This window comes from Tachypleus tridentatus, chromosome 7 (genome assembly GCF_004210375.1).
Source record: "Tachypleus tridentatus isolate NWPU-2018 chromosome 7, ASM421037v1, whole genome shotgun sequence".
Classification (NCBI taxonomy): Eukaryota; Metazoa; Arthropoda; class Merostomata; order Xiphosura; family Limulidae; genus Tachypleus; species Tachypleus tridentatus.
This window is the reverse complement of record NC_134831.1, coordinates 104,984,815-105,007,173: the sequence shown is the minus strand read 5'-3', so window position 1 is coordinate 105,007,173 and position 22,359 is coordinate 104,984,815. Positions and strand designations below refer to the sequence as shown.

General features: G+C 37.1%; 1 protein-coding gene across 2 annotated transcripts in view; it reads left to right on the top strand.

The window, feature by feature from the left end:
• The window catches only part of LOC143256321 (agrin-like), a 355,513-nt gene that overhangs the window by 272,398 nt on the left and 60,756 nt on the right, over positions 1–22,359 (top strand). The window contains exons 6-9 of one of the 2 annotated variants that reach the window (XM_076513398.1): positions 1,126–1,341; positions 16,087–16,299; positions 18,656–18,750; positions 20,099–20,213. In XM_076513398.1, coding sequence (XP_076369513.1) covers positions 1,126–1,341; positions 16,087–16,299; positions 18,656–18,750; positions 20,099–20,213 — 639 coding nt within the window. Of the gene's footprint in view, positions 1–1,104; positions 1,342–16,086; positions 16,300–18,655; positions 18,751–20,098; positions 20,214–22,359 lie in introns of both variants that reach the window. The other variant, XM_076513397.1, reaches the window with a different exon arrangement.

Here is a 22,359-nt window from a genome sequence, read left to right as displayed (position 1 = left end):
TATTTGCTCAACAAGTCACGTTTCCGAAACTATAATTCCGATATTAAAATTCCAGTTAAAACAAAATTGTTTGTTTGTTTGATTTTTAATTTCGCGCAAAGCTACACGAGGGCTATCTGCGCTAACCGTCCCTAATTTAGCAGTGTAAGACTAAAGGGAAGGCAGCTAGTCATAACGAATAGTGGGATTGACCATCACGTTATAACGCCTCCACGGGTGAAATGGCGAGTATGTTTGGTGCGACAGGGATTCGAACCCACTGTCTTTAGATTACGAGTCGAACGCCTCAACCCACCTGGCCATGCCGGGCCATAAAACAAAATTAAAATGAACGTCAGATTACAGCAGTATGTTCGTGTACGTGTTAATTATTACAGTAGGAATATTCATACAGTAAAACGACGTAATAAGTTTGACATAATCCTGCATTTTCTATTTCATTTACAAGCTTAAAAACTTTAATCAATCAACGCCGTTAACAATCCTTCTTATTTTAGCAAACCAGTGTCCCCTAGGGACACAAACTTCATCATTTTTAGACATTAGAGATTCATCCTTCTGTGTTTACCTTCGATTATAAAAACTTACCTGCATAGTTTTCATAAAGCTGTTCTAACCTCACATGTTAGGGGTAACGTAATCGTTTTCTACAGTGATAAACTTTTGTTTAGTTTTTGTTTTCCTTGCAAAAACTTGTGAGAATAGTAATGTTCCTCGACTCTTAATTTTGAAAAAAAAAAGAAATAAAAAATGAACTTTATCCAGTCCCTTGTCAAATTAGTGTTTTCTTTCCCCATATCCACTAAAATATAGCTTTAACGGGCGAGACTGTTTTATTTTAATAAATCATTGCTATCGGTGTTAAGCCTTCTTGTCACTTATTAAATCTTGATTTGACCTTTTGTAAATCAAGCCTTCTTTGTTTTCATAACGTGTTTCTTTTAGCCGATAACGTTCAAAACATTGTTAAGGAAATATTAGGTTGTTTACTCTGAGATCGTTTTATAATTATTGCAAATTATTCGCGCGTGATCTTGTGGTCAGTAATTTCTAAAGCCAATGCTGTTTACCCTTGTGTGAACTAACGTCCTAGCTCAAATGTAGCTTTCCGTCTATTGTCCCAAGGGGCGAACCCGTGTGAGAGTGTCCAGTGTGGTCCTGGTCAAAAGTGTGACATCGACAGATATGGAATCGCAAGCTGCAAGTGTCCAAGCAGCTGTGAACCGGTCATGAGGCCGGTCTGTGGAACAGACCAAGAAACTTACGACAGCGACTGTGAGCTCCAAAGACAGGCTTGTGTTCAGAAGAAGAACGTCGCCGTAGCTTACAGAGGAGTCTGTGGTAAGTGTTCCTGATGAAGCATCAACATACAGAAAGGTTGGGTATAACCTGGTCGTTAACCTAACTGGATCTGTGGTAAGTGTTCCTGGTGAAGCATCAACATACAGAAAGATTGGGTATAGCCTGGTCGTTAACCTACTGGATCTGTGGTAAGTGTTCCTGGTGAAGCATCAACACAGACAAAAATTGGGTATAACCTGGCCTTTAAGCTGCTGGATCTGTGATAAGTGTTCCTGATGAAGCATCAACACAGAGAAAGTTTGGGTTTCGCCTGGTCGTTAACTTAACCGGATCTGTGGTAAGTCTTCCTGATGAAGCATCAACACAGAGAAAGGTTGGGTATAGCCTGGTCGTTAACCTACCTGGATCTGTGGTAAGTGTTTCTGGTGAAGCATCAATATACAGAAAGATTTGTTATGGCCTGGTCGTTAACCTACAGGATCTGTGGTAAGTGTTCCTGATGAAGAACCAACATACAGAAAGATTTGTTATGGCCTGGTCCTTAACCTACTGGATCTGTGGTAAGTGATCCTGGTTAAGGACCAACACAGAAAAAGGCTGGGTATAGCCTGGTCGTTAACTTAACCGGATCTGTGGTAAATGTTCCTGATGAAGCATCAACACAGAGAAAGGTTGGGTATAGCCTGGTCGTTAACCTACTTGGATCTGTGGTAAGTGTTCCTGGTGAAGCATCAATATACAGAAAGATTTGTTATGGCCTGGTCGTTAATCTACTGGATCTGTGGTAAGTGTCCCCAGTGAAGCACCAATACAGAGAAAGGTTGGGTATAGCTTGGTCATTAGCCTAACTGGATCTGTGGTAAGTGTTACTGGTGAAGCACCAACATACAGAAAGATTTCTTATGGCCTGGTCGTTATCCTACTGGATCTGTGGTAAGTGTTCCTAATGAAGCACCAACATACAGAAAGATTTGTTATGGCCTGGTCGTTAACCTACTGGATCTGTGGTAAGTGTTCCTGGTGAAGCACCAACACAGAGAAAGTTTGAGGTTCGCCTGGTCATTAACTTAACCGTATATGTGTTATGTGTTCCTGATGAAACATCAACACAGAGAAAGGTTGGGTATAGCCTGGTCGTTAACCTAACCGTATATGTCGGAAGTGTTCCTGATGAAGCATCAACACAAAGAAAGGTTGGGTATAGCCTGGTCGTTAACTTAACCGGATTTGTGGTAAGTGTTCCTGGTGAAGCATCAACATACAGAACAATTTGTTATGACCTGGTCGTTAAACTACTGGATCTGTGGTAAGTGTTCCTGGTGAAGCGTCAACACAAAGAAAGGTAGGGTATAACCTGGCCTTTAAGCTACTGGATCTGTAGTAAATGTTCCTGATGAAGCACCAACACAGAGAAAGGTTGGTATAGCCTGGTCGTTAACTTACTAGATCTGTGGTAAGTGTTCCTGGTGAAGCACCAACACAGAGAAAGTTTGAGTTTCGCCTGGTCATTAACTTAACCGTATATGTGTTATGTGTTGCTGATGAAACATCAACACAGAGAAAGGTTAGGTATAGCCTGGTCTTTAACCTAACCTTATCTGTGGTAAGTGTTCCTGGTGAAGCACCAACATAGAGAAAGGTTGGGTATAGCCTGGTCGTTAACTTAACCGGATTTGTGATAAGTGTTCCTGGTGAAGCACCAACATAGAGAAAGGTTGGGTATAGCCTGGTTGTTAACCTACTGGATCTGTGGCCAGTGTTCCTGATGAAGCACCAACACAGAGAAAGGTTGGGTATAACCTGGTTGTTAACCTATTGGATCTGGTAAGTGTTTTCGGTGAAGTATCAACACAGAGAAAGGTTGGATATAGCCTGGTCGTTAACTTAACCGGATCTGTGGTAAGTGTTCCTGATGAAGCATCAACACAGAGAAAGTTGTGTATGGCCTGGTCGTTAACTTAACCGGATTTGTGGTAAGTGTTCCTAGTGAAGCATCAATATACAGAAAGGTTTGTTATGAACTGGTCGTTAACCTATTGGATCTGTGGTAAGTGTTCCTGGTGAAGCATCAACATATAGAAAGATTTGTTATGAACTGGTCGTTAACCTACTGGGTCTGTGGTAAGTGTTCCTGGTGAAGCGTCAACACAAAGAAAGGTAGGGTATAACCTGACCGTTAAGCTACTGGATCTGTGGTAAGTATTCCTGATGAAGCATCAACGGTGAGAAAGGCTGGGTATAACCAGGTCGTTAAGCTTCGGGATCTGTGATAAGTGTTCCTGATGAAGCGTTAATATACAGAAAGATTTGTTATAGCCTGGTCGTTAACCTACTGGATCTGTGGCAAGTGCTACTGATAAAGCATCAACATCTAGAAAGGTTGGGTATAGCCTGGTCGTTAACTTAACCGTATATGTGGTAAGTGTTCCTGGTGAAGCATCAACACAGAGAAAGGTTGGGTATAACGTGGCTGTTAACCTACTGGATCTGTGATAAGTGTTCCTGATGAAGCATCAACGCAGAGAAAGGCTGGGTATAACCAGGTCGTTAAGCTGCTGGACCTGTGATAAGTGTTCCTGATGAAGCATCAACACAGAGAAAGGTTGGCTATAGCCTGGTCATTAACCTACTGGATCTGTGGCAAGTGTTTTTGGTGAAGCATCAACACAGAGAAAGGTTGGGTATAACCTGGCTGTTAACCTACCTGGATCTGTGGTAAGTGTTCCTGGTGAAGCACCAACACAGAGAATGGTTGGGTGTAGCCTGCTCGTTATCCTAACCTTATCTGTGGTAAGTGTTCCTGGTGAAGCATCAACATACAGAAAGATTTGTTATGGCCTGGTCGTTAACCTACTGGATATGTGGTAAGTGTTCCTGGTGAAGCACCAACACAGAGAAAGGTTGGGTATAGCCTGGTCTTTCACTTAACTGGATTTGTGGTAAGTGTTTCTGGTGAAGTATCAACATACAGAAAGATTTGTTATGACCTGGTCGTTAACCTACTGGATCTGTTGCAAGTGTTACTGATAAAGCATCAACATACAGAAAGGTTGGGTGTACCCTGGTCGTTAACTTAACCGTATATGTGGTAAGTGTTCCTGGTAAAGCATCAACACAGAGAAAGGTTGGGTATAACCTGGCTGTTAACCTACTTTATCTGGTAAGTGTTCCTTGTGGAGCGTCAACACAGAGAAAGGTAGGGTATAACCTGACCGTTAAGCTGCTGGATCTGTTGTAAGTGTTCCTGATGAAGCATCAGCGCAGAGAAAGGTTTGGGTATAAACTGGTCGTTAAGCTGCTGGATCTTTGATAAGTGTTCCTGATGAAGCATCAACACAGAGAAAGGTTGGGTTTCGCCTGGTCGTTAACTTAACCGTATATGTGGTAAGTGTTCGTGATGAAACATCAACATAGGGAAAGGTTGGGTATAGCCTGGTTGTTAACCTACTGGATCTGTAGTAAATGTTCCTGATGAAGCACCAACACAGAGAAAGGTTGGGTATAGCCTGGTTGTTAACCTACTGGATCTGTGGTAAATGTTCCTGATGAAGCACCAACACAGAGAAAGGTTGGGTATAGCCTGGTCGTTAACCTACTGGATATGTGGTAAGTGTTCCTGGTGAAGCATCATCACAGAGAAAGGTTGGGTATAGCCTGGTTGTTAACCTACTTGATCTGTGGTAAGTGTTCCTGGTGAAGCATCAACACAGAGAAAGGTTGGGTATAGCCTGGTTATTAACCTACTGGATCTGTACTAAATGTTCCTGATGAAGCACCAACACAGAGAAAGGTTGGGTATAGCCTGGTTGTTAACCTACTGGATCTGTGGTAAATGTTCCTGATGAAGCACCAACACAGAGAAAGGTTGGGTATAGCCTGGTCGTTAACCTATTGGATATGTGGTAAGTGTTCCTGGTGAAGCACCAACACAGAGAAAGGTTGGGTATAGTCTGGTCTTTCACTTAACCGGATTTGTGGTAAGTGTTTCTGGTGAAGCATCAACATACAGAAAGATTTGTTATGACCTGGTCGTTAACCTATTGGATCTGTTGCAAGTGTTACAGATAAAGCATCAACATACAGAAAGGTTGGGTATAGCCTGGTCGTTAACTTAACCGTATATGTGGCAAGTGTTCCTGGTGAAGCATCAACACAGAGAAAGGTAGGGTATAACCTGACCATTAAGCTACTGGATCTGTGGTAAGTGTTCCTGATGAAGCATCAGCGCAGAGAAATGTTTGGGTATAAACTGGTCGTTAAGCTGCTGGATATTTGATAAGTGTTCCTGATGAAGCATCAACACAGAGAAAGGTTGGATTTCGCCTGGTCGTTAACCTAACCTTATCTGTGGTAAGTGTTCCTGGTGAAGCACCAACATAGAGAAAGGTTGGGTATAGCCTGGTTGTTAACCTACTGGATCTGTGGCAAGTGTTCTTGATGAAGCACCAACACAGAGAAAGGTTGGGTATAGCCGTGTTGTTAACCAACCTGGATCTGTGGTAAGTGTTCCTGGTGAAGCATCAATATACAGAAAGATTTGTTATGGGCTGGTCGTTAACCTACTGGATCTGTGGTAAGTGTTCCTGGTGAAGCATCAACACAGAGAAAGGTTGGGTATAGCCTGGTCGTTAACCTACTGGATCGGTGGTAAGTGTTCCTGATGAGGCACCAATATACAGAAAGATTTGTTATGGCCTGGTCCTTAAACTACTAGATATGTGGTAAGTGTTCCTGGTGAAGCACCAACACAGAGAAAGGTAGGATATAGCCTGGCCGTTAACCTAAGTGGATCTGTGGCAAGTGTTCCTGATGAAGCATCAACATACAGAAAGGTTGGGTATAACCTGGTTGTTAACCTACTGGATCTGTGGTAAATGTTCCTGATGAAGCACCAACACAGAGAAAGTTTGGGTATGGCCTGGTCGTTAACCTACTAGATCTGTGGTAAGTGTTCCTGATGAAGCACCAACACAGAGAAAGGTTGGGTATAGCCTGGTCGTTAACTTAACCGTATATGTGGTAAGTGTTCCTGATGAAACATCAACACAGAGAAAGGTTGGGTATAGCCTGGTCGTTAACCTAACCTTATCTCTGGTAAGTGTTCCTGGTGAAGCACCAACATAGAGAAAGGTTGGGTACAGCCTGGTTGTTAACCTACTGGATCTGTGGTAAGTGTTCCTGATGAAGCATCAACATACAGAAAGGTAGGGTATAACATGGTCGTTAACCTACTGGATCTGTGGTAAGTGTTCCTGATGAAGCATCAACACAGAGAAAGGTTGAGTATCGCCTGGTCGTTAACCTAACCTTATATGTGGTAAGTATTCCTGGTGAAGCACCAACATAGAGAAAGTTTGGGTATAGCCTGGTCGTTAATTTAACCGGATTTGTGGTAAGTGTTCCTGATGAAGCACCAACACAGAGAAAGGTTCGTTATGACCTGGTCGTTAACCTACTGGATCTGTGGTAAGTGTTCCTGATGAAGCATCAACATATAGAAATGTTGGGTATAGGCTGGTCGTTAACCTTCTCGATCTGTGGTAAGTGTTCCTGATGAAGCATCAACACAGAGAAAGGTTGGGTATCGCCTGGTCGTTAACCTAACCTTATCTGTGGTAAGTGTTCTTGATGAAGCACCAACACAGAGAAAGGTTGGGTATAACCTGGTTGTTAACCTACTGGATCTGGTAAGTGTTCCTGGTGAAGCATCAACACAGTGAAAGGTTGGGTATAGCCTGGTCGTTAATTTAACCGGATCTGTGGTAAGTGTTCCTGATGAAGCATCAACACAGAGAAAGGGTGGGTATAACCTGGTCGTTAACCTACCGGATCTGTGGTAAGTGTTCCTGATGAAGCATCAACATAGAGAACGGTTGGGTATATATCCTGGTCGTTAACCTAACTGGACCTGTGGCAAGTGTTCCTGATGAAGCACCAACACAGAGAAAGGTTGTGTATAGCCTGGTTGTTAACCTACTGGATCTGTGGTAAATGTTCCTGATGAAGCACCAACACAGAGAAAGGTTGGGTATAGCCTGGTCGTTAACCTACTGGATATGTGGTAAGTGTTCCTGGTGAAGCACCAACACAGAGAAAGGTTGGGTATAGCCTGGTCTTTCACTTAACCGGATTTGTGGTAAGTGTTTCTGGTGAAGCATCAACATACAGAAAGATTTGTTATGACCTGGTCGTTAACCTATTGGATCTGTTGCAAGTGTTACAGATAAAGCATCAACATACAGAAAGGTTGGGTATAGCCTGGTCGTTAACTTAACCGTATATGTTGCAAGTGTTCCTGGTGAAGCATCAACACAGAGAAAGGTTGGGTATAACCTGACCGTTAAGCTACTGGATCTGTGGTAAGTGTTCCTGATGAAGCATCAGCGCAGAGAAAGGTTTGGGTATAAACTGGTCGTTAAGCTGCTGGATATTTGATAAGTGTTCCTGATGAAGCATCAACACAGAGAAAAATTGGATTTCACCTGGTCGTTAACCTAACCTTATCTGTGGTAAGTGTTCCTGGTGAAGCACCAACATAGGAAAAGGTTGGGTATAGCCTGGTTGTTAACCTACTGGATCTGTGGCAAGTGTTCTTGATGAAGCACCAACACAGAGAAAGGTTGGGTATAGCCGTGTTGTTAACCAACCTGGATCTGTGGTAAGTGTTCCTGGTGAAGCATCAATATACAGAAAGATTTGTTATGGGCTGGTCGTTAACCTACTGGATCTGTGGTAAATGTTACTGGTGAAGCACCAACACAGAGAAAGGTTGGGTATAGCCTGGTTGTTAACCTACTGGATCTGTGGTAAGTGTTCCTGATGAAGCATCAACATACAGAAAGTTTGGGTGTAGCCTGGTCGTTAATTTAACCGGATCTGTGGTAAGTGTTCCTGATGAAGCATCAACACAGAGAAAGGGTGGGTATAACCTGGTTGTTAACCTACTGGATCTGTGGTAAGTGTTCCTGGTGAAGCATCAATATACAGAAAGATTTGTTATGGGCTGGTCGTTAACCTACTGGATCTGTGGTAAGTGTTCCTGATGAAGCATCAACACAGAGAAAGGTTAAGTATCGCCTGGTCGTTAACCTAACCTTATATGTGGTAAGTATTCCTGGTGAAGCACCAACATAGAGAAAGTTTGGGTGTAGCCTGGTCGTTAATTTAACCGGATCTGTGGTAAGTGTTCCTGATGAAGCATCAACACAGAGAAAGGGTGGGTATAACCTGGTTGTTAACCTACTGGATCTGTGGTAAGTGTTCCTGGTGAAGCATCAATATACAGAAAGATTTGTTATGGGCTGGTCGTTAACCTACTGGATCTGTGGTAAGTGTTACTGGTGAAGCACCAACACAGAGAAAGGTTGGGTATAGCCTGGTTGTTAACCTACTGGATCTGTGGTAAGTGTTCCTGATGAAGCATCAACATACAGAAAGTTTGGGTGTAGCCTGGTCGTTAATTTAACCGGATCTGTGGTAAGTGTTCCTGATGAAGCATCAACACAGAGAAAGGGTGGGTATAACCTGGTTGTTAACCTACTGGATCTGTGGTAAGTGTTCCTGGTGAAGCATCAATATACAGAAAGATTTGTTATGGGCTGGTCGTTAACCTACTGGATCTGTGGTAAGTGTTCCTGATGAAGCATCAACACAGAGAAAGGTTAAGTATCGCCTGGTCGTTAACCTAACCTTATATGTGGTAAGTATTCCTGGTGAAGCACCAACATAGAGAAAGTTTGGGTGTAGCCTGGTCGTTAATTTAACCGGATCTGTGGTAAGTGTTCCTGATGAAGCATCAACACAGAGAAAGGGTGGGTATAACCTGGTTGTTAACCTACTGGATCTGTGGTAAGTGTTCCTGGTGAAGCATCAACACAGAGAAAGGTTGGGTATAGCCTGGTTGTTAACCTAATCAGTTTGTGTACAAAAATTCTAAAAACAAAATACTATAAAAAGTTACCAGGTAAACTAAAATAAACAACTATTTGAAACAAACTTTTGATTCAGTATTTCGATACATCATAATAATCACACATTTATCTTCGAGTTTAAGGTATATCTGATAATCGAGAACAGTCTGTATTGTCTCGGACTAAAACACAGTCTTTAAAGATGAATTTTACAGAAAAAAGAAAACTTTGCAGTCAAAAGAACTACTCATACTGATTAATTTTGCAGGTTCACAATTTTTATAAAGAATATGTGCTTATAAAGGAAACATAGAACTTGGTGCAGAAAGAACCCTTTCCGAGCGGCAATCCGAACATTTTAGTTTTTACGTTTGCCGCTAAGAAAAGTACTGTGACGTAATAGTTCCCAAACAAACCGCCAACGCCAGCGCGTTGAATGCAAAAAAACATGGTCAGTGCATACGGTGAAACATTGGCGGAGTCTGTTTTGATTTTGTGTTCAAACCTCCTCTGAACGAACCTAGAACAGTTACTTTTGACCCAGATCTGACAAGTTATAGTGATGAGGACAGTTTCACGAGTAAGAGTAGCGGAACTGTGAGTGATACTGATAGCGCCCAGACCGGTTGCGAGTCGGTCATACCTTCAGTGGAAGAATGGTAAGCCTAAGTCATGACAACAAATATGGTCTGTAATATTTCACGTGCAATTTTAAGAATCTCGAAACGTGTCTGGTGTTTATAAATTATTGGTATCACAGACTTGGTTTTATTTGTTTATACTCTGCTGACTATGGTAACTAATACTTGGCCCTTCCACAATCATTGTACCAGGTATTTATGACTCGTAACAAAATGAATTTCAATTATACGTCATAATTCTGTCTATAAAATCAAACTAGATGTAGCAGTCTGAATAGTTAATTTATCTTGAAATGTTAAATTTGAAAAATGGAATTCTTCAAACTTTTCCATATTTAAAAATGATACAAAAACATCTACAGAATGATCTACCAGCTTTTAAACTTGGAATATACTCTACTTGGGATAGATTTGTCCACTGTCTGGACTAGGAAATCAAGGTTTCACTGACTTTCAGGTGCCACAAATGCAAAACACGCTCATGAATATGAAATGTGTATATCTAGTTACATTCTTCAAAAACTTGTACTTTTTAAATTATTATATTATACTAGTTATTGTTTATCGCTTTATACTGCACACATACCTTTAAATTTGTTCTTTTTGTGATGGCAAAGGATGGCTTCAGAGGGGTTTGCCCAATGTCAAACCGTTTTTACAACCATAAACAACGCAGTAATCCATGTTATCATAAAACAAACATAAATTAGCAATATCAAGACAAAAAACAGTCTCACAAAGTATGTAATCCGACAAAAGCACCAATAGATTTACATAAAACACCAGCACTGAAAGGAACAAAATGGTCGGCGCGCAACGAAGCGTGTTTGGCAACTATTACGTCATAGTTGTAAAACGTCACGGAAACAGGCGAACGACCGAGAGGAACTTGAATTCGAGGACCCGCATATTTTGTTTCATTTTTTACTCAAAAGCTAAAGTGTTTAAATATATGGCAGCCACACAGGAATTATACCTAACCAAAGTACAGTTTCTAAGGCAATTATTAAATTTGTTGAAAATTTATCTTTAAAAGGTGACTATGATCTGATACTTGAGTCAAAACAATTTTATCATTATTATCATGTTCCACAGTTGAGGTTCAGCATGGCCAGGCGGTTAAGGGACTCGACTCGTAATCTGAGGGTCGCGGGTTCGTATCCACGTCGCGCCAAACATGTTCGCCCTTTCAGCCGTGGGGCGTTATAATGAAACGGTTAATCCTATTATTCGTTGGTAAAAAGAGTACCCCATGACTTGGAGGTGGTGATGATGACTAGCTGCCTTCCCTCTAGTCTTACACTGCAATATTAGGGATGACTAGCGCAGATAGCCCTCGTGTACCTTTCCGTGAAATTCAAAAAACAAACAAACCCACAGTTGATGTTATTAAATATTTGTCTGCAACTCAAACAACTTTGTGATTTGTACAGTGTTACGTTCTTCTGTTTACCTCTACAAATTTGAAGAATATTCCCCTCCTGTTAAATCATAATATCCTTAACATTGTATACTACTCTACTATGGCCTGGTAATATACACTGATGTTTAACTACACACTTTAACTGTTTATATATATTATCAGTTTTCTGATGATTTGGATATTTTACTGTTTACAATAAATCTTTGATTATTCATATTATGTTCTGTTATTTACCACAACCCACTGATGTATCATATTATGTTCTGTTATTAACCACAACCCACTGATGTATCATATTATGTTCTGTTATTAACCACAACCCACTGATGTATCATATTATGTTCTGTTATTAACAACAACCTGCTGATGTATCATATTATGTTCTGTTATTAACCACAACCTACTGATGTATCATATTATGTTCTGTTATTAACCACAACCTACTGATATAGCATATTATGTTCTGTTATTAACCACAACCCACTGATGTATCATATTATGTTCTGTTATTAACAACAACCTGCTGATGTATCATATTATGTTCTGTTATTAACCACAACCTACTGATGTATCATATTATGTTCTGTTATTAACCACAACCTACTGATGTATCATATTATGTTCTGTTATTAACCACAACCTACTGATGTATCATATTATGTTCTGTTATTAACAACAACCTGCTGATGTATCATATTATGTTCTGTTATTAACCACAACCTACTGATGTATCATATTATGTTCTGTTATTAACCACAACCTACTGATATAGCATATTATGTTCTGTTATTAACCACAACCCACTGATGTATCATATTATGTTCTGTTATTAACCACAACCTACTGATGTATCATATTATGTTCTGTTATTAACCACAACCTACTGATGTATCATATTATGTTCTGTTATTTACCACAACCCACTGATGTATCATATTATGTTCTGTTATTAACCACAACCTACTGATGTATCATATTATGTTCTGTTATTAAACACAACCTACTGATGTATCATATTATGTTCTGTTATTAACCACAACCTACTGATGTATCATATTATGTTCTGTTATTAACAACAACCTATTGATGTATCATATTATGTTCTGTTATTAACCACAACCTACTGATGTATCATATTATGTTCTGTTATTAACAACAACCTATTGATGTATCATATTATGTTCTGTTATTAACCACAACCTACTGATGTATCATATTATGTTCTGTTATTTACCACAACACACTGATGTATCATATTATGTTCTGTTATTAACCACAACCTACTGATGTATCATATTATGTTCTGTTATTAACCACAACCTGCTGATGTATCATATTATGTTCTGTTATTAACAACAACCTGCTGATGTATCATATTATGTTCTGTTATTAATCACAACCTACTGATGTATCATATTATGTTTTGTTATTAACAACAACCTGCTGATGTATCATATTATGTTCTGTTATTAACCACAACCTACTGATGTATCATATTATGTTCTGTTATTAACCACAACCTATTGATATAGCATATTATGTTCTGTTATTAACCACAACCTACTGATGTATCATATTATGTTCTGTTATTAACCACAACCTGCTGATGTATCATATTATGTTCTGTTATTAACCACAACCTACTGATGTATAATATTATGTTCTGTTATTAACCACAACCTACTGATGTATCATATTATGTTCTGTTATTAACCACAACCTACTGATGTATCATATTATGTTCTGTTATTAACCACAACCTACTGATGTATCATATTATGTTCTGTTATTAACAACAACCTATTGATGTATCATATTATGTTCTGTTATTAACCACAACCTACTGATGTATCATATTATGTTCTGTTATTAACCACAACCCACTGATGTATCATATTATGTTCTGTTATTAACCACAACCCACTGATGTATCATATTATGTTCTGTTATTAACCACAGCCTACTGATGTATCATATTATGTTTTGTTATTAACCACAACCTACTGATGTATCATATTATGTTCTGTTATTAACCACAACCTACTGATGTATCATATTATGTTCTGTTATTTACCACAACCCACTGATGTATCATATTATGTTCTGTTATTAACCACAACCTACTGATGTATCATATTATGTTCTGTTATTAACCACAACCTGCTGATGTATCATATTATGTTCTGTTATTAACAACAACCTGCTGATGTATCATATTATGTTCTGTTATTAATCACAACCTACTGATGTATCATATTATGTTTTGTTATTAACAACAACCTGCTGATGTATCATATTATGTTCTGTTATTAACCACAACCTGCTGATGTATCATATTATGTTCTGTTATTAACCACAACCTACTGATGTATCATATTATGTTCTGTTATTAACCACAACCTACTGATGTATCATATTATGTTCTGTTATTAACCACAACCTACTGATGTATCATATTATGTTCTGTTATTAACCACAACCTACTGATGTATCATATTATGTTCTGTTATTAACAACAACCTATTGATGTATCATATTATGTTCTGTTATTAACCACAACCTACTGATGTATCATATTATGTTCTGTTATTAACCACAACCTACTGATATAGCATATTATGTTCTGTTATTAACCACAACCTACTGATGTATCATATTATGTTCTGTTATTAACCACAACCTACTGATATAGCATATTATGTTCTGTTATTAACCACAACCTACTGATGTATCATATTATGTTCTGTTATTAACCACAACCTATTGATATAGCATATTATGTTCTGTTATTAACCACAACCTACTGATGTATCATATTATGTTCTGTTATTAACCACAACCTACTGATATAGCATATTATGTTCTGTTATTAACCACAACCTACTGATGTATCATATTATGTTCTGTTATTAACCACAACCTATTGATATAGCATATTATGTTCTGTTATTAACCACAACCTACTGATGTATCATATTATGTTCTGTTATTAACAACAACCTATTGATGTATCATATTATGTTCTGTTATTAACCACAACCTACTGATGTATCATATTATGTTCTGTTATTAACCACAACCTATTGATATAGCATATTATGTTCTGTTATTAACCACAACCTACTGATGTATCATATTATGTTCTGTTATTAACCACAACCTATTGATATAGCATATTATGTTCTGTTATTAACCACAACCTACTGATGTATCATATTATGTTCTGATATTAACCACAACCTACTGATGTATCATATTATGTTCTGTTATTAACCACAACCTACTGATATAGCATATTATGTTCTGTTATTAACCACAACCCACTGATGTATCATATTATGTTCTGTTATTAACCACAACCCACTGATGTATCATATTATGTTCTGTTATTAACCACAACCTACTGATGTATCATATTATGTTTTGTTATTAACCACAACCTACTGATGTATCATATTATGTTCTGTTATTAACCACAACCTACTGATGTATCATATTATGTTCTGTTATTAACCACAACCTACTGATATAGCATATTATGTTCTGTTATTAACCACAACCTACTGATGTATCATATTATGTTTTGTTATTAACCACAACCTACTGATGTATCATATTATGTTCTGTTATTAACCACAACCTACTGATGTATCATATTATGTTCTGTTATTAACCACAACCTACTGATGTATCATATTATGTTCTGTTATTAACCACAACCTACTGATGTATCATATTATGTTCTGTTATTAACCACAACCCACTGATGTATCATATTATGTTCTGTTATTAACCACAACCTACTGATGTATCATATTATGTTTTGTTATTAACCACAACCTATTGATATAGCATATTATGTTCTGTTATTAACCACAACCTACTGATGTATCATATTATGTTCTGTTATTAACCACAACCTGCTGATGTATCATATTATGTTCTGTTATTAACCACAACCTACTGATGTATCATATTATGTTCTGTTATTAACCACAACCTACTGATGTATCATATTATGTTCTGTTATTAACCACAACCTACTGATGTATCATATTATGTTCTGTTATTAACCACAACCTACTGATGTATCATATTATGTTCTGTTATTAACAACAACCTATTGATGTATCATATTATGTTCTGTTATTAACCACAACCTACTGATGTATCATATTATGTTCTGTTATTAACCACAACCTATTGATATAGCATATTATGTTCTGTTATTAACCACAACCTACTGATGTATCATATTATGTTCTGTTATTAACCACAACCTACTGATGTATCATATTATGTTCTGTTATTAACCACAACCTATTGATGTATCATATTATGTTCTGTTATTAACCACAACCTATTGATATAGCATATTATGTTCTGTTATTAACCACAACCTACTGATGTATCATATTATGTTCTGTTATTAACCACAACCTACTGATATAGCATATTATGTTCTGTTATTAACCACAACCTACTGATGTATCATATTATGTTCTGTTATAAACCACAACCTATTGATATAGCATATTATGTTCTGTTATTAACCACAACCTACTGATGTATCATATTATGTTCTGTTATTAACCACAACCTACTGATGTATCATATTATGTTCTGTTATTAACCACAACCTATTGATATAACATATTATGTTCTGTTATTAACCACAACCTATTGATGTATCATATTATGTTTTGTTATTAACCACAACCTACTGATGTATCATACCATGTTATTTTATTAACTACTACTTATTAACGTTTCATATTAAATCTTGGGACTAATAACTCTCATGTTTCAGACGAGCAGGGTCCTTGCCACGACTTTGTTTGTCAGTACAGTTCGAGGTGTTTTGTGAAGAAAGGAAATCCTGTTTGTGAATGTCCAACCTGTACTGAGGAGTTCCAGCCAGTGTGTGGCAGTAATGGAATCCTTTACAACAATCTCTGTAAGCTGAAGAAAGAAGCCTGTGAAAAACGAACTGAGATTAGTGTCGCTTTTGAAGGGCTGTGTGGTAAGTAGTAAACCACCTGTGGTAACTATGATGCTCTGTGGTTTACTTTACTGTAATAACGTTTCATCAAGTATCGTAAAATATTCCTGAAAATGTACATTTAACGCTTTCATTGTCGCGGAATAAAGTGCAGGAATGTTTACTAACAGTTACTACTACAATTTAACCGATAGAAACGCCTGTGTGTCATGTCACACTTGATTTCTCTAAATAGTAGGAACCATAAGAGCTAAAAATGCATTTATCCAGGTAGAATGTATTTGATTACTGTCAGCCCATTACGAATTTAGTGACGGGTGTGCTAAGGGGCCGTGAAGGGGCGTGTACCTTGAAACCTTAAGAGTGTAAAAAGTGTTGGGATAACCTAGCCTAGAAACATGTACTTAAAAAAACTGCACAATACATGTAGCACAATACATTAACAGTCGCCAAGTTTTTTATATTTTTAGTTTAAGTCGTTCACAAAGGAATTTGCCGACGTTTGACTTCCCCAACTCCACTTTTCTGCCTCTTTGTTGGTCATTCTTGATTTCGCAAAATTAATTTTTCAGTTATTTATGAAATGTGAGGTTAGGGTAAATTACGGGGTGGGTGTGGTAGTACTTGTTTTTGACGGGCTATACGGACCTCCATCTCAAGTGTTGGTCCAGCTTACTTCATGATATTCTGGTGAAGAATAAATCAGCATGTTCTTGCTTTACGTATTTTCTTCAAATCATCCGGTTCTCTATCATATGATGTATACTTAATCCCCAGTACAATATTACACGACGACTACTGCACATTATTAGCAGGACGTAACGTTTCTGTTGTAAAACCCTTTATTGTAGAGGCAGGCTTTGTTCATTACTAGCCGGTAGATGGCTATATTTTGTTTGTTTGTTTTGAATTCAAATTTCGCACAAAGCTACTCGAGGGCTATCTGTGCTAGCCGTCCCTAATTTAGCAGTGTAAGACTAGAGGGAAGGCAGCTAGTCATCACCACCCACCGCCAACTCTTGGGCTATTCTTTTACCAACGAATAGTAGGATTGACACTCACATTACAACGCCCCCACGGCTGAAAGGGCGAGCAAGTTTGGTGCGACCGGGATTCGAACCAGCGACCCTCGGATTACGAGTCGAACGCCTTAACATACTTGGCCATGCCGGGCCCAAAAATGTGTATGTTTTCTTAGAGCAGAGCCACATCAGGCTATCTGCTGAGCCCACCGAGGGGAATCGAACCCCTGATTTTAGCGTTGTAAATCTGGAGACATACCGCTGTACTAACGGGGGGCACAATGATGGCTATACTATAACAGTGAACAGTGTAATATATCCCAATATATTAGCGTACGTGCATTATCAAGATCCCTGCCTGTCCTGTAACAATAAACATAAAATACCATTAGTTGGTAACACATACCATAGGTCGGTACATGTGATATCGATATTTTCTGATTACTGAAAAGTATGAATGTGCTTCAATAAAATATCATCTTCTGATTGGTTTAACCTGTATAAATACACAGTCTTACTTTGTGTCTTGACATTTTTTTACAAGATGAACAGTTACTATTTGCCAGATCAACAATTCAAATATGAAATCAAACAGAAAGTTACTACAGCTTATAAATTAATACTCGAAATCACAGTAGATTCTGGAAAACTAGTAGCATATATTGATGATATAAATAAGTATTCTTCTTTATCACCATTCTTTGTTTGTTTGTTTGTTTTTTGGAATTTCGCACAAAGCTACTCGAGGGCTATCTGTGCTAGCCGTCTCTAATTTAGCAGTGTAAGACTAGAGGGAAGGCAGCTAGTCATCACCACCCACCGCCACCTCTTGGGCTACTCTTTTACCAACGAATAGTGGGATTGACCGTCACATTATACACCCCCACGGCTGGGAGGGCGAGCATGTTTGGCGCGACTCGGGCGCGAACCCGCGACCCTCAGATTACGAAGCGCACGCCTTAACGTGCTAGGCCATGCCGGGCCCATCACCATTCTTAAACATCAGTTATTTGATTAAAAGTAAAAACAGTAATATTGACGTTTTCTTGCTCATGCCTACATCTTGGGATTGATGTTTCACCCAAACTCAATTTCGTTTTTTAACCTTATATAATAAAATAACTTTTCCGTCTTAAACATTTCTAAATAAAGCTGGTTGTATTGCTTCTTGTCACAAATCAATAACAAAATTCACTTTTCCGTTTCTTGGATAAAAACAAACATAAAAAATAACGTACACCTTTCAAGAGAGTTGTTGATATGTGTCTGATTACATTGAATTTGATTTGATTTCCGAGAAAGTTTTACAAGAACGTGTGGAATGTAAGTTTTATTTTTTTACTTTTTTTCTGCAGACGATTGCGACAACAAGAGATGTGAATACTACGCTGTGTGCGAGAGTAACGGAAACGGAGATGCCAAATGTGTTTGTCCTCAGTCTTGTGTTCAGGTACTGACTGTCATTGTTGTTGTTTAGGCTTAGACGCGTTTTCGATATGAGATAAAAACAAAACGAATCTGAGTTAGATTAAACTTCCTAATACAGAAACAAGACTACAAATATAAGAAGTTTCATAAAGAAAGATGAAGTACATGCTATTTTATTTTGTTAGATAGTTGATGATATATCGGTTTGTTCGTACATTTCACTGACAGTTAAAAATTGCCGTTTCTTCAGAAATAAGCTATGAAGAACGTATGGTATGGAGAAAAAAAGAATTCTGAGTAGGCCTCTCAAACTTAAATCATATTCTATACGAAACTTTGTCTAAGAAATTTTATAATATAAGTTCCAGGAACGTAAGTTTAGCCTACTTAGTTTACTTAACTTATTGTTGAAATAAAATTTAAGTTATTTTCATATGATAAAGTAGTTCTTAAGACTAATTATTGTAGGTTTTGAAACCATCAAAAAGAAAGTGAACGTATGATACCGTACTTATATAAAGCTATGGAAAATAAGATTGTATTAAAAAAATACAATGATGTTTCAGAACATTAAATTTGAAATTCGGTTGTTGGAGTATTAACGGAATATATTTCGTATTTGAAAAAAAATATCAAAGGAACAGATGATGTAACTACTGCTTTTAGTTTTAAAAAGGACGCTTTGAAGATTTAGTCTCTGATAACATAACTAACAACATAATAATGTAAACAAACAAGCAACTGATAAATTGAAATATAGTTTCTTCCAAAAATAAAACAAATACCGATAACGCATTGGGTAGGTTATTCTGTAAGTTTGGCTTGTTCCTATCCATGTAGCATACCCTGTTAGGTCTAATTTATACCTTTCTATTGGCTTATCAAAATCCGTGTGACTTATCACATTTCATGTGCATTACCCTGCTCGACATTGCTTGTTTCGCTTCCATGTGACTAATGCTTATCCATAATCCGCATGGCTTATCTCGACCTGTGTAGCTTATCACGTATTTTATAATCACGAACTTGTTCGAAACAAAATAACCGATTGAACAACTTATTTTTGATATTTTTATGCTATCTATGATTTTTTACGCTAGTTGAGCAGAACGTGATAAACAATTGGAACATGTTCTGATACGTTTCTTATTTCAGTTCTGCTGATAATGTTTGAAAATTGATCATTTTAAATCGAAATATATGTATAAAACATCAGATAAAACGAACAAACTACTCTCTGAGTAGGTGAGCGAGGAGAAACAGTAAGGTTTTAAACTGGAGTATGGTAGAATTGGATTTTAGTACTTGAATACTGGCCAAACACTGACTGACCTGTAACTGTTGTCATACTGAAACATGTTTACTCATAGCTGGAGGCTCCAGTCTGTGGAGATGATGGAAAGACGTATGATAACGAATGTCTACTAAAGGTGGCGTCTTGCAGAAAGAAACAGTACATCAAAGTTGTCTCTAAAGGTCCATGTGGTGAGTTATAATTTACTGTAGTTGTCCATCTTCAATCAGTGGTGAGCTATAATTTACTGTAGTTGTCTACCTTCAGTCAGTGATGAGTTATAACTTACTGTATTTGTCTACCTTCAATCAGTGGTGAGCTATAATTTACCATAGTTGTCTACCTTTAGTCAGTGGTGAGTTATAATTTACTGTATTTTTCTACCTTCAATCAGTGGTGAGCTATAATTTACCATAGTTGTCTACCTTTAATCAGTGGTGAGTTATAACTTACTGTATTTGTCTACCTTCAGTCAGTGGTGAGCTATAACTTACTGTATTTGTCTACCTTCAGTCAGTGGTGAGTTATAATTTACTGTATTTGTCTACCTTCAATCAGTGGTGAGTTATAATTTACGGTAGTTGTCTGCCTTCAACTTAGTAACTAAATGTAAGTGTACTGATTTAGTTTTAAAACTATTTATGGTAAGTTCTATTGATTAGTTATTATAATCTTGTTCTGTCTGAATGTTATTTGTGAGGAAATATTAGATTATGTGTATAAATCGAAAAATATCTTTTAGTAATTATTAGAAATATGTCTATATAAAATTCTTAAGTCCATCTTTCCATTTTTACTTTTTAAATAGCTCGTCTACATTTACAACATGAACACAAAACTAATTTAATGTATTTTATCATTTACTAGGAAATGTGTCTTAGTAATCTGGAAGCTTTACTTGAAAAAAGCGTTAGAAGTTTGAGAAAAAATAGATTAGATGAATCAGATATATTAGCATGTTTCAACTCTTAGTTATTTCTAATTATTATGTCCTAACTAATTTTTTCATTCATACAGTAACAAAATAAATTCAACGTACTAATTACAGATACAAAGATTCGGACGATTCTCCAGGTAGCGACAAACATACTTAACGAATAGTTCTGTGGTATGTGAATGGGAAAATGTTATTAAAGACTTTTGATATTTTAAGTTTTTAGAAAAACAGCAACCAAAGAATTATATTAATTTCGTTATTTCTTTCACGTGTCTTATTTGACGAAATGAATCGTATTTTCTTCTGCTTTGTCTGTTGATTACCTTTGTATTACTTTAATTATCTCAAGTGAATAATTCGTTTGTTTTGTTTTAATGCACCACTGTTTTATATTAATTAAAGACAAGTGCTCGCTGCTAACTCCAATCGAACATTTGAAGCACGGTAATTACGAATAATTTGCTCTGATGGAAAAATACAAATACTTCCTAACTTTTCTTCTGCACGTGCACAATTGTGTTTTAGTTTTCCTTTATTTGTGATAAAAAGGTATGGAAATGAATACGAACACGATGTTACAAATAGATAATTTTCCTTAATTACCTGGCAATAATTATTCTAAGTTAATGCCAGTGCTTATCGTATATTTATTTAACTGTTTCTCTTTGTTTCTTCAGCCTTGTAAGACGTACCAATAAATCTAATTTGTTAAGTATTGATCAAAGGTCTTTAATGCAACTGATGTCACAAATTCACTAGAATTTTTGTAGAACAATTTCAAAGTCATATCATAAATATTCTGCATTACGATATTTGTTGGAATTAATTTTAAGTAACTGTCACCAGTTCTAACACTGTTGTAACATGTTGATGAATATAGACCACACGATGATGTTGTAACATGTTGATGAATATAGACCACACGATGATGTTGTAACATGTTGATGAATATAGACCACACGATGATGTTGTAACATGTTGATGAATATAGACCACACGATGATGTTGTAACATGTTGATGAATATAGACCACACGATGATGTTGTAACATGTTGATGAATATAGACCACACGATGATGTTGTAACATGTTGATGAATATATACCACACGATGATGTTGTAACATGTTGATGAATATAGGCCACACGATGATGATGTAACATGTTGATGAATATAGACCACACGATGATGTTGTAACATGTTGATGAATATAGGCCATACGATGATGTTGTAACATGTTGATGAATATAGGCCATACGATGATGTTGTAACATGTTGATGGATATAGGCCATACGATGATGTTGTAACATGTTGATGAATATAGGCCATACGATGATGTTGTAACATGTTGATGAATATAGACCACACGATGATGTTGTAACATGTTGATGAATATAGAC